The sequence below is a fragment of the Aotus nancymaae genome, unplaced genomic scaffold (assembly GCF_030222135.1).
Source record: "Aotus nancymaae isolate 86718 unplaced genomic scaffold, 86718_ANA_hifiasm-v0.15.2.pri h1tg000089l, whole genome shotgun sequence".
NCBI lineage: Eukaryota > Metazoa > Chordata > Mammalia > Primates > Aotidae > Aotus > Aotus nancymaae.
The window spans coordinates 22,487,134-22,503,786 of record NW_026988504.1 but is presented as its reverse complement, the minus strand read 5'-3'; the positions used below and the strand labels follow the sequence as shown (position 1 = coordinate 22,503,786).

Sequence of the window (16,653 nt, the reverse complement as noted above, 5' to 3'; positions counted from 1 at the left end):
AATCTGTGCAAAAATAAAAAAATTAGCAGAATGTCGTAGCATACACATGTAATCCCAGCTATTCGGGTGGCTGAGGCATGAGAATCGCCTGAACCTGGGAGGCATCGGTTATCATGGTAGTGAACCATGATCGTGCCACTGCACTCCAGCCTGGGCAACAGAGCAAGACTGTCTCAAAACCAACCAACCAACCACCACCATGTAAAACTAAGTGATATATGTTTAAAATACAAAACACATTAAAAAATCATTTTAAAATGCAAGGCAAAACAGAAGAGGAAGGAACGCTTCCTAATTTATTCTGAGTATTACCCTGATACAAAGACATCACAAGAAAACTACAGACTAATATCTTTTCTGTGGACAGATGCAAAAATGCTCAACAAAATGTTATCAAACCAAATTCAACAGCATATTAAAAGGCAAAGTGGGATTTATCCCAGGAACTCAATGTTGGTTCAACATACAAAAATCAATCAATGTAATACACCATTACAATGTAACCATTACAGTGTAATACACCATTGTTAACAGAATATAAAAGGAAAAAACCCACAAGATTATCTTAATAGATGTAAAACAAGCATTTGACAAAATCCACACCTTCTTTTATGGTAAAAACACTAAAGAAACTAGGAATTTCTAGGAACTAGGAATTTCTTCTGTCTGACAAAAATAAAAAACTCCCAGCTAACATCATAATGGTGAAAGATTGAAAGCTTCCCTATTAAGATCAGAAAGAAGACAGGAATGTTCACTCTTGTATTTGTTTTTTTGAGATGGAGTCTCACTCTGTCTTTTGCCCAGGCTGGAGTGCAGTGGCGTGATCTCAGCTCACTGCAGCCTCCGCCTCTTAGGTTCAAGCAATTCTCCTGCCTCAGCCTCCCGAGTAGCTCAGATTACAGGCACGTGACACCATGACCAGTCTTTTTTTTTTTTCTTCCCAGTAGAGATGAGGTTTCACCATTTTGGCCAGAGTGGTCTGGAACTCCTGACCTCAAATGATCCGCCCGCCTTGGCCTCCCAAAGTGCTGGGATTACAGGTGTGAGCTACTGCGCCTGGCCACAGTGGTAATTTTACAACACTGTAAATATGCTAAAAATCATTAAATTGTAGTATTGCTATAAAATGATTAAAACAGTAAATTTATGTTATATGAATTTTATCTCAACAACAATTTTACCTAAAAAAAGTTGTGAGGGGGCTGAATCACTTGAGGTCAGGACTTTCAGACCAGCCAACAGGGCGAAACCCCATCTCCACTAAAAATACAAAAATAATTAGCCAGGCGATAGTGCGCACCTGTAGTTCCAGCTACTTGGAAGGTTTGGGGAGGAGAATTGCTTGAACCCAGGAGGTAGAGGTTGCAGTGAGCTGAGATCACATCACTGCACTCCAGACTGGGTGAAAGAGCAAGGCTCCATCTCAAAAAAAAAAAAAAAAGTGATAAACACAAAATTCAGAATAGTGTTTATGTCTAAAGGAGAAAGAAATGGGATGGAATAATAAAGTTATTGATAGTGCTCTTTTTCTTAAATTGAGTATAAATGTTTATAGTTTTTCTTTATACCTCACACACACTTAATAAAATAACAAGATTGTCAAATGAGACTGCAGTTTTTGTTTTTTCTTTTAAAAGTCTGGTAGCGATATTTGGCTCTAACATTATATACAAGTATAACTTTAATAAAAATGAAAATTAAAAAATAAAAGACAGGAGGCTGAGGTAAGGGGATCACTTGAGGTCAGAAGTTTGAGACCAGCCTGGGCAACATAGTGAGAACCTATTTCTCAAAAAAAAAAAAAAAAAAAAAAAAAAAAAGATTAGCCAGGCATAATGGTGCACATCTAGAGTCTCAGTTATGTGGGAGGATTCTATGAGCCCAGGAGTTTGAGGCTGTAGTGAGCTATGCCAGCACCACAGAACTCCAACATGGATGACAGAGTGAGATCCCATTTCTATAAAACTAAAGAAGAGACAGCAATTAAAAAGAAGCAGTCAGAGTAGACTAAGAATTCTGGTTCTAAAGACAAATAAAAGGAGAAGACGGTAGCTATATGGAGAGTAAATCAGAGTGTTTTTTGTTTTTGTTTTTTAAAATTTTAGGATTCCCTCTCCCAACAAATGTTCAAGTATGTTTACTGCTGATAGAAAAATAATAAACAAAGAGAAAGGTTGCCCATATAGGAAAGAAGTGAAAGGTCCCTGATAAGACAGGGAGAACTAGGATCCAGAATTCAGATGTAGGTACGAATTATCATTTGACAGATGGTGAAATAAAAGGGAAATATTTAAGTATGAGAGCAGGTGAACCCTGGTTTGATGTAAGAGATTATATGTAGATGAAGGCATTCCTACCTGATGGTCCAAATTCTCTTTGTTAACTAAGAACATAAAGGAAGGCAGAAATAAGACAAGGATAATTAAGGAAAGATGGAGGCTGAGAACCAACATTTGAGAATGACAGCTGAGAGGACCAAGAGGGAGATGACACATGAGAGGATTAACTGGCAACTCTGAGGGCCCAGTGAGGTTGGTACAAAGGGTATAGAAATGAAGAATGCAAGTAATGCATTTTGTACTGACTGCGGATAGGCTTTTGGTGAGTAGGTATGACTAAAGGACCAGGATAAAAGGGAGTTGGGATCAAAGTGCTGTGAGAGGTAAACATGAGTATGTGGTGCTAGAGAGGAAAAGTACAAATAAAGGAGGCACTAAGTTACTAAAGTCAAGGTTCCAAAATCATGAAGTTGAAGAAAAAATATAGTAGAATAAAGGAGTGAAAGCAGGAAGGAAGAAAGGTCATGGTCATATAATAGGATATTTAAGAATTTAGATAGTGTAGTTCAGACTTGACAAGGTTTCAGAGTAAATATTTTGATTAATAAAATGGGGAAAGTAATTCTTGCTCTTGCCTAGGCTGGAGTGCAGTGGTGTGATCATAGCTCACTGCAGTCTTCAACTCCTGGGCCCAAGTGATCCTCCCACCTCAGCTTCCCTGGGTAGCTGAGATTTACAGGCATGTACCACTAACACTTGGCCATTTTTTTTCTTTTTGTAGAGACAGATTCTTGCTACAATGTCCAGGCTGGTCTCAAACTCCTGGACTTAAGCAATCCTCCCAAAGCACAGGCACGACCCACCGCACCTGGCTGAGGAATAATTTCATTAGGAGGGAGAGAGTGTCTCAAAATACTATGCGTAATCTTATGAAGCTGTGAATTACTGAGGTATTTCATTTTTTTTCACTCGATAGTGTAACTTTTACTTGAAAAATAAAAATGTATTCTTTACAATGTTTGTATTTCAGACAATATATAAAATAAATCTGGCTCTTCCCATTATTTCAAAATATTTATTCATTCAACTAATATTTACTGAGTATTTCTGTGCTGGGTACTGTGCTGGATGCAGGATATATATTGGCAGACAAATAGACATTCTCTCCTCAATGCCCTTTCTGACTAGTTCAGTAAGCGGACTATAAATTAGTGAATAAAAATTTATAATTACAAATTATAAACGAGGTTTGTTGCAAGAGGATATGGCAGAGTGGTTAATTATTTAAATGAGCTGATTAGGGAAGGTCTACAATGAGGTAATATTTAAGCTAAAATCTAAAGAATAGTAATTTAACCAACTGAAAGATGATGAAACATGGTGTCATGACCATTCTTGTGCCTAGAGAGAGAATGTAGACAGAAAAAGAGGGCCCAGGTCTGAAGCTGAGGAACTCCAATATCTTCAGTTCAGGGAGAAGAAACAGCAGCCAGCAAAGGAATCTACATAGAAGCAGCAAGATGGGTAAGAAGCAGCAATCTAGGAAAGTGTAAACTCTTCAAAACCAAGAGAAAGAACATGTTTTAAAGAGGAAAGAATGGGCCAGGTGCAGTGGCTCACGCTTGTAATCCCAGCACTTGGGGAGACTGACATAGGCAGATCACCTGAGGTCAGGAGTTTGAGACCAGCCCAGCCAACATCGTGAAACCCCATCTCTACTAAAAATCCAAAAAAATTAGCCGGGTGTGGTGGCTCACACCTGTAGTCCCAGTTACTTGGGAGCCTGAGGCATGAGAATCACTTGAACCCGGGAGGGGGAGGTTGCAGTAAGCTTAGATCATGCTACAGCACTCTAGCCCGGGTAAAAGAGCGAGTCTTGATCTTAAAAAAAATTAAATAAAAAATAAATGAGCTGGGCGCGGTGGCTCACACCTGTAATCCTAGCACTTTGGGAGGCTGAGGTGGGTGGATCACCTGAGGTCAGGAGTTCAAGACCAGCCTGGCCATCATGGTGAAACCCCATCTTCAAAAAAATAAATAAATAAATGAAAAAAAAAAATAAATGAATAAAAGATTTACTGGATTTAGCAAACAGAAGTGTTTGGTGGCCTTGAATAAAGTGGTTCGGTGAAAACTGCTAAAGTCAGTGTAAATAGATTGAAGAGTGAATAAAGAGAGAGGAAAGAAAAAGAAAAAGGGGAAGGAAAAAAGGGCAGGAAAAGATGAGTTAGTTGTATTATAGCTCTGGATAAAATAAAACACAAAAAAATTTAATATATAGCTAAGTTCAAAAACAAGAAAGGGGGCCAAGTGCAGTCACTTACACCTGAAATCTCAGAAAACTGGGAGGCCAAGGCTGGTGGATCACCTGAGGCAAGTTCGAGACCATCCTGGCCAACATGGCAAAACTTCACCTCTACTAAAAATGAAAAAATTAGCCGAACATGGAGGTCCGTGGTCCATGCCTGTAATCCCAGCTACTTGGGAGGCTGAGGCAGGAGAACTGCTTGAACCCAGATGGCGGAGGTTGCAGTGAGCTGAGATCGAGCCACTGGCTCTCCAGCCTATGTGACAGAGCGAGGCTCTGTTTCAAAAAACAAAACGCCAAAAAACGCCAAAACTGAAAAACAAGAAGGGGCAATCTAGAGCCTGAAGATAAGGAAGGCCTCAGGACCCTGAATGATAGAAAGCTAACTAATTAGCTCTCCCTCAAAAAAGCTCAGAGATATTTAACCCCTTCCTTGAAACAGGGACTAGAAAAACTGGACTATATCACCCTCCTCTGCTTCTTGAAAGCATTAAGAAATTTGCCATATATTGTACCAGCATATCAGTGGAGTCATGTATAGCAAGTTAGAATTTCACACCAGAGTTACTTGTGGACCTAACGAATTTATGCTTTCCACTCATAGCAGAAATCCTTGGCTTAGATATCAACATTGTGAAACCAGCCTATACGAAGCAAGAGACCTGAGGTTCTGGGGAAAAACATACAAAACTGAACCATAAGGACTTCTTCCAAAATATAGAATATGAGGAATTCCCACAGAGAATGAGATGACAATCAAAAATTATTATACAGGCTGGGCGCAGTGGCTTACACTTGTAATCTCAGCACTTTGGGAGGCCAAGGTGGGCAGATCACCTGAGGTCAAGAGTTTGAGACCAACCTGGCCAACATGGTGAAACTCTGTCTTTACTAAAAATACAACAATTAGCCAGGCATGGTGGTGGGCACCTGTAATCCCAACTACTCAGGAAGCTGAGGTGGAAGAATCCCTTGAACCCGGGAGGCAGAGGTTGCAGTGAGCTGAGACCACACCACTGCACTCCAGCCTGGGCGACAGTGAGACTCTGTCTCAAAAAAAAAAATTATTATACAAACCACAAAGGAGAAAAACCACTTGAGGAAGTCAGGAGAAGGAAGAGGCTTGATATAAAACATATCTAGCACTACAGGTAATAGTAAAATTGAAAAAATATATATAAAACGGCTGGGCACAGTGGCTCACGCCTATAATCCCAGTACTTTGGGAGGCCAAGGCGGGCAGTCACCTGAGGTTGGGAGTTCAAGACCAGCTTAAACCCTATCTCTACTAAAAATACAAAATTAGCCGGGCATGGTGGGACATGCCTGTAATCTCAGCTACTCAGGAGGCTGAGGCAGAAGAATCGCATGAACCTGGGAGGTGGAGGTTGCAGAGAGCCGAGATTGCACCATTGCACTCAAGCCTGGGCAACTTTTAGAGCAAAACTCTATCTCAAAAAAAAAAAAAAAAAAATACACATACACGCACACATACATATAAAACAGCATTTACAATGTTCAAAAACAAGAAAAAGCAGGAATAATAACCGAAAAGAATGGGGGATTACTGAAGAAAAACAAAAAAAAAAGGCAAATTAGGGGGAAAAGCGGGAAATGTTAAGAATATAGTAGTACCCCTTATCCATGATTTTGCTTTCCTTATTTCAGTTACTCACAGTCACTCATTGTCTGAAAATAGGTAAGTACAGTGCAAGAAGATACTGGTGGAGGAAGGTGGCAGGAGGACTACATTAATATAACTTTTATTATAGTATATTGTCATAATTGTTCATTATTAGTTGTTAATCTCTAACTACTGTGCCTAATTTATTAAAATTAAATTTTATCCTTAGGCATGTACATATAGGAAAAAACAGTATATACAGGATTGGCCCTATCTGCAGTTTCAGGCATCCACTGGCGGGAAGGTCTGAGAACTATTCCCTGTGGATAAAGGGGACTATTTTTTTTTAAGGCATTAATTCTCAATAAAACTATTTTTTTTTTTGAGATGGAGTCTCACTCTGTCACCAGGCTGGAGTGCAGTGGCATGATCTCAGCTCACTGCAACCTCCGCCCTCCAGGTTCAAGCAATTCTCCTGCTTCAGCCTCCCAAGTAGCTGGACTATAAGCGAGCACCACCACGCCCAGCTAATTTTTGTATTTTTAGTAGAGATGGGGTTTAACCATGTTGGCCAGGATGGTCTCGATCTCTTCACCTTGTGATCCGCCCACCTTGCCCTCCCAAAGTGCTGGGATTACAAGGTGTGAGCCACCATGCCTGGTTTAATGATTTTTGATGTTTTAGTTTTTAATCCCAGCACTTTGGGAGTCCCAGGTGGGCAGATCATGAGGTCAGGAGTTCCAGACCAGCCTGGTCAATATGGTGAAACCTATCCCTACTAAAACTACAAAAATTAGCTGGTGTGGTGGCACATGCCTGTAGTTCTAGCTACTTGGGAGGCTGAGGCAGAAGAATCACTTGAACCCAAGAGGCAGAGGTTGCAGGGAGCTGAAATCATGCCACTATACTCCAGCCTGGGCAAGAGAGTGAGACTCCATCTCAAAAAAAAAGAGGCCAGGCAAGGTGGCTCACACCTATAATCCCAGCACTTTGGGAGGCCAAGGTGGGTGGATCACCTGAGGTTGGGAGTTTGAGACCAGCATGACCAACATGCAGAAACTCCGTCTCTACTAAAAATACAAAAAATTAGCCGGTCGTGATGGTGGACGCCTGAAATCCCAGCTACTCGAAGGCTGAGGCAGGAGAATCGCTTGAACCTGGAAGGCGGAGGCTGCGGTGAGCCGAGATCGCACCACGGCATTCCAGTCTGGGCAACAAGGGCGAACCTCTGCCTCCTGGGTTCAAGCAATTCTCTTGCCTCAGCCTCCAGGTAGCTGGGACTACAGGTGCCTGCCACCATACCTGGCTAATTTTTTTTGTATTTTTAGTAAAGATGGGGTTTCACTATGTTGGCCAGGCTTGTCTTGAACTCCTGACCTTGTGATCCTCCCACCTCGGCCTCCCAAAGTGCTGGGATTACAGGTGTGAGCTACCGTGACTGGCCGACAACTGTTTTTTTTTTTTTTTCTTCTTCGCATGTCCTTGAATTAACTGCTTGACAACTGATTTTTATAACCCAGGTTGGCACATCACTCCTTTCCTTCTTCCTTATCAATTTAGGAATTTCAAGATACTGAGGCTAAGTTTATAGACAGTTCAAAGTAGTTGTGAAACTTTGTAAGGTCCCAATATATTCCTGGGCCACTCACACAACTGACAGGCTATAGCTTCGCTTATCCTCCTCCTTTTTATGGTAGAACAGATTTTTTAAAATAATCTTTTTTCTCTTTTTCCACCTTAAGACCATCACCAAAATCTGTTTCTAAATGATAATCTTAACTATACCTGTTTCTTATCTTCAAATTTACCTATTTAATGGAAAAGACTGGACACATACTGTAACACTTTGAAAGGTATGTTCCCTGGCCAGCCTTTTTGAAAGATTACTACATGTTCTAAACTACAGTTTTTAGCTTTTGGCCCCTGTGCCAGGTGTGTTGTTAAATGCTCTAAGTACTGTCTTCTAGTGACTGAAGTCTGTTACTGGTTTTTGTTTTTCATAATTCCAACACAAGGGAGAGGTTCAGAAGAATGTATTTTTGGTCAGGTGCAGTGGCTCACACCTATGTTTCCAGCACTTTGGGAGGCCGAGGTGGGTGGATCACAAGGTCAGGAGTTCCAGACCAGCCTTGCTAATATAGTGAAACCCCATCTCTACTAAAAACACAAAAATTAGCCAGGTGTGGTGGTAGGCACCTGTAATCCCAGCTATTCAGGAGGCTGAGCCAGGGGAATCACTTGAACCCGAGAGGAAGAGGTTACAGTGAGCCGAGACTGCACTACTTCATTCCAGAACAGAGCGAGATTCTGTCTCAAAAAAAAAAAAGGAAAAGAAGAATGTATTTTTGAAACATTTCATAATAATATGTCAAGGACATTTCAAATCTACAGTTTCTAGTGATTGAACAATTATTTAAAAACCCAATTATATGGTATTAGAATATAGTTATTCTGCATAATTATTATGCTTACTTATGAATATAAAATAATTCTATTATAATTTCAAAAACAAAAAAAGGAAGAAAACACTGAAAGAATAAATTCAACTTGATACCTCTACAGGACAAGATGAATAAAATCTCTGCTTTATAATTAAGTTTAATTAACAATGAACAAAAAAAATAGTTCTTGATGTGTTCTTCTTAAAATACCTCATCTATTTAAAAAAACAAAAAGGAGGGTCAGGTGTGGTGGCTCATGCCTATAATCCCAGCACTTTGGGAGGCTGAGGCGGGAAGATCACAAAGTCAAGAGTTTAAGACCAGCCTGGCCAACATGGTAAAACCCCGTCTCCACTAAGAATACAAAAATTAGCTGGGTGTGGTGATGTGTGCCTTTAATCCCAGTTACTCTGGAGGCTGAGGCAGGAGAATTGCTTGAACCCTAGAGGCAGAGGTCGCAGTGAGCTGAGATTGTGCCACTGCACTCCAACCTGGGCAACAGAGCAAGGCTCCAAAAAAAAAAAAAAAAACAAGGAAAGCCTTATCAATTGGTATCAAGCTCTCAAAGGCACACACCCCCAGTTTTTTTTTTTTTTTTTAAAGAGTCTTGCTGTTGCCCAGGCTGCAGTGGTGCAGTACTATGATTTGCAGCCTCAACCTCCCGGGCGGGCTCAAGTGATGTTCCTGCCTCAACTTCTCAAGTAGCTGGGACCACAGGCCATGGCTGACCAATTGTGTGGAAATAGGGTCTTCTTATGTCGCCCAGGCTGGTCTTGAACTCCTGGGATCAAGTAATCCTTCCGCCTCAACCTCTGCAAATGCTGGGGTTAGAAGTGTGAGCCACCATGTCCGGCCTCAAAGGACTTTTAACAATTTTTACTGCTACCTACTGTGTGACAGGCACTGTGCTTTCAAATACTAACTAATATAATCTTCCTAACAGACTTTTGGAATAGATAATATGTCTATAGTTTTTAAAGAGCCAATAAATAGGAATGTAATAGAAATCTGAAATCTACTACTAATTACCACCAAATGCTATCAACAGTGATACTCTTCAACAAAATTTGAGTTCTTTCTTCTTCAGTGAGCACCTCCCCACCTGCCCAATGAATAGCTTTGTTTAAATACCTTGTACTTTTGTCTCAGCTCTTCTGTGTCTTCTTTTTCCACTTCTAGGACACGGCGCCGTTCGGTAGCATCTTCAGCATAATCAAGCTTGACAAAAAAAATGATTAGACTTAATTCCTAACGTATCCGCAAGATTAGCTAAGAAAAAGTTATTTATATAACTACAGTATTATCTGAAAACAAAAAAACTTTGATTTTTCCTCAGCTTGCTTTATTGTCACCCACAGAGAAAATCACATGCAAAATAGTTCGTTAATCCTCACGTGCTGGCAGTTTCTAAAAGGCACATTTGTTGAAAATAGACTTTACTTCAATGTTAATTTTCTTTCTTTTTTCTGAGATAGGGTTTCATTCTTGTTGCCCAGACTGGAGTGCAATGGTGTGATCTCAGCTCACTGCAACCTCAGCTTCCCGAGTTCAAGCAATTCTCCTGCCTCAGCCTCCCAAGTAGCCGAGATTACAGTGCCCGCCACCACCCCCAGCTAATTTTTTTTGTATTTTTAGTACAGATGGGGTTTCACCATGTTAGCCAGGCTGGTCTTGAACTCCTGACTTCAGTGATCCACCCACCTCAGCCTCCTAAAGTGCTGATATTATAGGTGTGAGCCACTGCGCCCAGCCTCAATGTTAATTTTCAAATAATTAGGAGTCAATGAAGAAAATATTTGAGACAAGGAAAAGCAGGTATTACAGATGGCAGCTATACCCAATTCTACAAGAGCAAAGCTTTTATCACAGCAACATTTTAAGAGCTGAGCAACACTGCCTACTGAAACAAGCACAAAGGTCTGGATCTAAGTTGAAAATTGCCTTGCTGTATAGCCCTGAGCAAACCACTTAACTTCTTTATGTGCCAGTTAAAACAGGGGCATTGTTTATATTCTATTAGTCTCAAAAGTAGCACTAAATGAAAATGTAAAATATATTTTTTAGCTGTCCAAAGAAAAATATTAAAACTACATTTCATCTGATAAATGCATTCTTGAACGGACATCTGAATTTGAGATTGGTATCATTTAAAAATATCCCATAAAAATCAGGAGTTAATGAGATCAATTTACCTCCATTTCCATGCGACCCATGCCCATGACATCATACTTGACAACGATTGGAATGGGATCTGTTCTCCCTGTAACAGGAACATATAATCAAGGTAAGGTGCAAAGCCAAGCCAACAGCTCATTTTACACATTGGGTTTGGGTGGTTAGAGATCTTGCCTTGGAGTGCAGAGACCAGAAAGCTACAGTGAACCAAACACAAGCCATTCTCACAGCTTACACTCAAGACCTTCCTTTCCTAGTTGAAACCCAACTAACCACCTTGGCTGACCTTCCAGTTGGGATTAATTCCAAATTACTATGGCAAAATTTCATTAACAAGTAATGCAAAGCACTTTTAAGCAATGGCATCAGGAGGTTTAAATTTTAAAGCTTTAAAAACGTCTTTTAAGATCTCCAAATAACTTCTCATCAAAAATCTCTTCACTCTGTCCACTGATAATCCTCCTACACAACTTTTCTAAACTAGTTAAAAAAAAAAAATCTCAACTGGCATGGTTAAACAGAAGAAGTACATTTTCAAACATAATGCAGTAAAACTTTATAACGACAACTCAGGATGTTAAAATTTGTTTTCAAAAGATGCTTTACTTTTTTTTTTTTTTGATGATCCTCATAGACAAGGAGATGCTTTACAATTTAATGGGGCTGTGAAAAATTTAAATAAGAAGCAACAATTAGTTGCCCTTAGAGACAAAGAATAGTTTTCCTTTTAATCTGGTGCTCTCAAGTCCCATTTCCTAGGGTGGATTTAACACTGACTGCAGGGTTAACTGGTAAGCTGTGAAAAGGACTAGTTGCGAAGAAAATTGACTTTAAACTAATTGATCTATGCTGGAGAATTTTTTTTTAATAAATATATATTTAATCCACTCATAACCAGCCAAACAAAGCAAAATGGGGCAGACAAGCACTTTACTACCACAGCTGTTTTACATCACAACTTGCGCTTTTTATTGTGATGTAAGCCCACTGAAAAGAGGACTTACCTTATCCGTTGTACACCTTTAGTGAAAAAACACAATGTTTACTTCCCTCATCATTTCACTCAGGCTGGTGTAAACAATTGGTTTTTTTGGTTGTATTGTTGTTGTTGTTATACACACATATATATATATATATTATACCTTTGGGCTAAAAATGGAGTTTTCTTAGGCTAAATCTGAGGCATTACCCCCCAACCCCAAAAAAACTTTTTAAAAAAATAAAGGCCATGACCATGACTGGTTTTGGTCCTGCAAAATAAAGAAGAAACCATGTTCAAAGTGACCACAACCACTTGTATTCAGTGGCTCTGTATCTGTGGAATTAATTTTTGCCTTTAAGATGTAATGAAAAATGCGTAAGTTTAACTACTTATGTATCCTATTGTTGTTTTTAAACAATAAATAGGAAGAATTAAAATTATCACAGTACAAAACAAAACTGTTAAAGAAAGAACATCTCATGTCAGGAAAAAAAAAAGGAAAACTTCTAGAATACAGCCTTCTTTTAGATACAAAGACTGCCAGTAAAGCAAAATGAAAATGCATTACTACCTTATGCCCAATGGTATAATAAATAAGCAGTGACTGCAATCTTTAGCAAAAGGACCAAATTAAAGACAGGTTATAAAAATGACTTCCTAGGTGCATTATCACTTTCATAACGTCTCAATCAGGGATTTACTGGTAAAAACAAATGGTCCAATGAAAGAATTAAAAAGAAATGTCAAAGGAATTTATTTTGATGTATTTTTTGATCTTTCAGATTTGTTTTGCAAGAATCAAGAAGTTTTGGTACAAATTCATTACCTCTGTAAACCCCTGTTTATAAACTCTGCATTAGTACTTTTGCCTTCTAAGGCAGTCAAAGTTTGTTTTAATTTATTTATAAATTGCAGTAGCAAGTGCTAGTGCCCATTACATTGTGGGGAAATCAAGTTTTTGACAGTATTAGAATTTAATGTTTTAACTGATTTTGTTGGCAGTTCTAACACAAACGGATACATCCCTTCTTAACATTACCCTTTAATGAACAAGGATCAGACAAGTTGCATAAGGAAAGGAAAGGAAAATGAAAAAGACCAAGCAGAAGGATGAAGGCTACAACAGAGAAAGTAAGCCTAACATATTGGTGCACTGATGACAAAAGGAGTAATTCAGTCTGAAAATAAAAAATTACCACTGCTAAGTTTACCATCACCACAACAAGTCCAGGATCATAATGCTGTAAAAAAGAAACACCATTTGTTAGGCAGAAACCATTAGGGGAGGAAACAGGCCTTCTAGCAGGCAGACAGGATGGGGTAAAGTAACAGTTGGGCTTTGTCCCTCCCCCAATCTCAGCTGGGGACAGAAGAAGGACATTTTGTGCTACAGCAGCTGTTTTCATACTGGTCAGACTAAGGTGTGAGATTTTTGTACTGCTACTTGAGAACACGAACAACATCCTCTTGAATAAGGCAGGGGGGTAGGGTGTCAATTTAAAGTAAGAGAACTAGCTCTGGCTTCCAATCTTTCATTTAACTATTCATTCTGGCAAATCAGTATTCAGGGCCCAAGGTGGGACTTTTAAAAGAAATGGTATTTAAGACTCAATCAGATCAACTAACTGGACAGTAATAAAGTCATTTACTTCACCAAAAGAATTCTAGGAGGCTTGGAGTATGGGTGAGATGTCCTCCAGACTTCTCTAGAAATATATATATATATATAACAATTAAGAGATCTAGCAAATAATCTTAGATCTTCAGTGCTTGAAGAACTTTGTGCATTACAGTTCTGTTATGAATGAATACAACTCTTTAAGTGGCTCTCCTCAGAACTTTCCTTCCTGTTAACTAAGACTGTCCAGGCCGCCCAATATCTTTCTTTCAGCACCGAACAAAACCAATCTTTCAAGGAGAGCTCCAGAGAAGCTGACATCAAAAGAGCTGTCACACTGAAAATTACTCCACTCAGAGTTAACTCACAGAAAATAAATAGCATGACTTTCAAAGCAATCTTGAAGATGACATTATTGCCTGGGCCAAGCAGCAATTTCTTAACATTATTAAAGAGGCTACAGACCAAGGAAAAATCCCAGTGGGAAAAGACACCAAAAACTACATACAAGAGCAGCATTAAAAAACAAAAACAAAAAACCCTCAATTTATTCAGTTGCTATCAATGATAAATTTGAATTAACATTACTTAGAATACCTGAATACCAATTTGTAGTGATGACTTCAAAAGGTAGGTAGCAACAGAGTGTCTGCTACCATGCATTCTCTAGAAAACTCAACTTTTTTTGAGATGGAGTTTCACTCTTGTTGCCCAGGCTGGAGTGCAATGGTGGGATCTCAGCTCACTGCAACCACTGCCTCCCAGGTTCAAGCGATTCTCCTGACTCAGCCTCCTGAGTAGCTGGGATTACAGGCATGCACCACCATGCCCAGCTAATTTTGTATTTTTGTAGAGAGGGTTTCTTCATGTTGGTCAGGCTGGTCTTGAACTCCTCACCTCAGGTGATCCACCCTCCTCAGTTTCCCAAAGTGCTGGGATTACAGACGTGAGCCACTGTGCCTGGCCTCAACTTGTTTTAAAAATAAAAGCCAGGTTCCCTACTTCTTGGTTTCTTTTAAAATAGGGCAAATATTATTTAAAATATATTAAATTAGTGAGAACATTTTTTCTTGCTTGTTTCATTCCAAAGGAGGCAACTTCAACCAGAACACTAAATAATCTCCTTAAAAGAAATTGTTGCTCGGCATGGTGGCTCACAACTGCAATCCCAGCACTTTAGGAGGCCGAGGTGGGCAGATCCTGAGGTCAAGAGATGGAGACCATCCTGGCCAACATGGTGAAACCCTGTCTCTACTAAAAATACAAAAATTAGCTGGGTGTGGTGGTGTGTGCCTATAGTTTCAGCTATTTGGGAGGCTGAGGCAGGAGAATTGCTTGAATCCAGGAGGCAGAGGTTGCAGCAAGCTGAGATCGTGCCACTGCATTCCAGCCTGGAGACAGAGTGAGACTCTGTCTCAGAAAAAAAAAAAAAAAAGAAATTATCTTCCTCAGGAAAAGATCTATAGACATTTGCTGTACTTTGGCCAAGTGGGGAAGGAAAAGGAAACACATGCAAAATCAAGAATGTGCCAATACCAATGTATTCATCTGATGTAAAAAAACTGACACTCATATTTTCTAAATCAAAACTTTAAATGATGTTTCACTAACTGGAATTATATATATATATTTTTAGAGACAGGGTCACTCAGGCTGGAGTACAGTAGCATGATCAGTTCACTGCACACTATACCTCTCTGCAGCCTATACCTCTCAGGCTCAAGTGATCCTCTTGCCTCAGTCCCCCAAAGCTCTGGGATTACAGGTGTGAGCTGCACACCAGCCTATTGTTTATTTTAAAAGGTAGTTTTACTTCTGCAAAAACAGAAATTTCTAAACGCTCTCATATATATGCAGGTCTTACTAAAATGTGAAGGCATTATGACATACCTAAAGAGAGAATACAATCAAATACAAAAACCCATTGATTATCAGAGTTACCCTGTCACTGAGAACAATCCTTCAGGAATCAGTTTTGATTTTAAAATGGTTAAGGATACACCAATCTACAAAAGTTTTCCAAAGACTTTACAGAGAAATAACTCTTTTGTTGCTTTTTGGGAAACACTATTTTTAAAGAAACAAACTCTAGGAATAGAACAACTGGGGAAAACCATAATCTAGCAATCAGCCATATTTTAGAAACAGAAGATATATGACTTCCTTGCAGAAATAAACTAGCAATAAAGAAGCTTCTACAGTGATTAAAACACTGGTTGAATTGTCAACAGATGTAAGAACACCACAGTGTATCTCTGCTGCTTTTCCCCTTAGAGATTCAACACAAATATTTACAACAAAATATATTGAGTTTTGGCCGGGAGCAGTGGCTCACGCCTGTAATCCCAGCACTGGAGGAGGCTGAGGCAGGCAGATCACTTGAGGTCAGGAGTTCGAGACCAGCCTGGCCAACATGGTGAAACCCCACCTCTACTAAAAATACAAAAATTAATTGGGCATGGTGGCAGGCGCCTGTAATCCCAGCTACTCTGGAGGCTGAGGCAGAATAGCTTGAACCCGGGAGGCAGAAGTTGCAGTTAGCTGAGATAGCACCACTGCACTCCAGCCTGGGTGACACAATGACACTCTGTCCCCCAAAAAACCAAAAGCAATCATTCAGGTAGGCTTGCATATGGGAAAAAAAAAAAAAAGCAAAAGGCTGGAGCGGTGGCTTATACCTGTAATCCCAGCACTTTGGGAGGCAGAGGCAGGTGGATCACTTGAGGTCAGGAATTCGAGACCAGCCTGGTCAACATGGTGAAACCCCGTCTCTACTAAAATACAGAATTAGTCGGGCATGGTGGTGCATGCCTATAATCCCAGATATTCAGGGGGCTGAGGCAGGAGAATCACTTCAACCTGGGAGGCAGAGGTTGCAGTGAGCCAAGATCGTGCCATTGCACTACAGCCTGGGCAACAAGAGCAAAACTCCATCTCAGGAAAAAAAAAATTGAGTTTCTACCATATTCAAGGCGCTGTTCTGGGCACTGCATACAGTGATGATGTAAAAAAAAAAACCACCACCAGCCGGGTATGGTGGCTCACGGCTGTAATCCCAGCACTTTGGCAGGCTGAGGTGGGTGGATCATGAGGTTAGGAGTTCAAGACCAGTCTGGTCAAGATAGTGAAACCCTCTACTAAAAATACAAAAATTAGACAGGCGTGGTGGCAGGCGCCTGTAATGCCAGCTACTTGGGAGGCTGAGGCAGAGAATCGCTTGAAC

The 16,653-nt window shown here is 40.0% G+C and overlaps 1 protein-coding gene across 8 annotated transcripts in view; it reads right to left on the bottom strand.

Annotated features, from left to right (window-relative positions):
* The window catches only part of GPATCH8 (G-patch domain containing 8), a 108,543-nt gene that overhangs the window by 32,532 nt on the left and 59,358 nt on the right, over positions 1-16,653 (bottom strand). For 7 of the 8 annotated variants that reach the window (XM_012444000.2, XM_012444001.2, XM_012444006.2 and 4 more), the window contains 2 exons: positions 10,848-10,915; positions 9,787-9,873 (listed from right to left, as the gene is read on the bottom strand). In XM_012444000.2, coding sequence (XP_012299423.2) covers positions 9,787-9,873; positions 10,848-10,915 — 155 coding nt within the window. Of the gene's footprint in view, positions 1-9,786; positions 9,874-10,847; positions 10,916-13,008; positions 13,054-16,653 lie in introns of all 8 variants that reach the window. The other variant, XM_012444004.2, reaches the window with a different exon arrangement.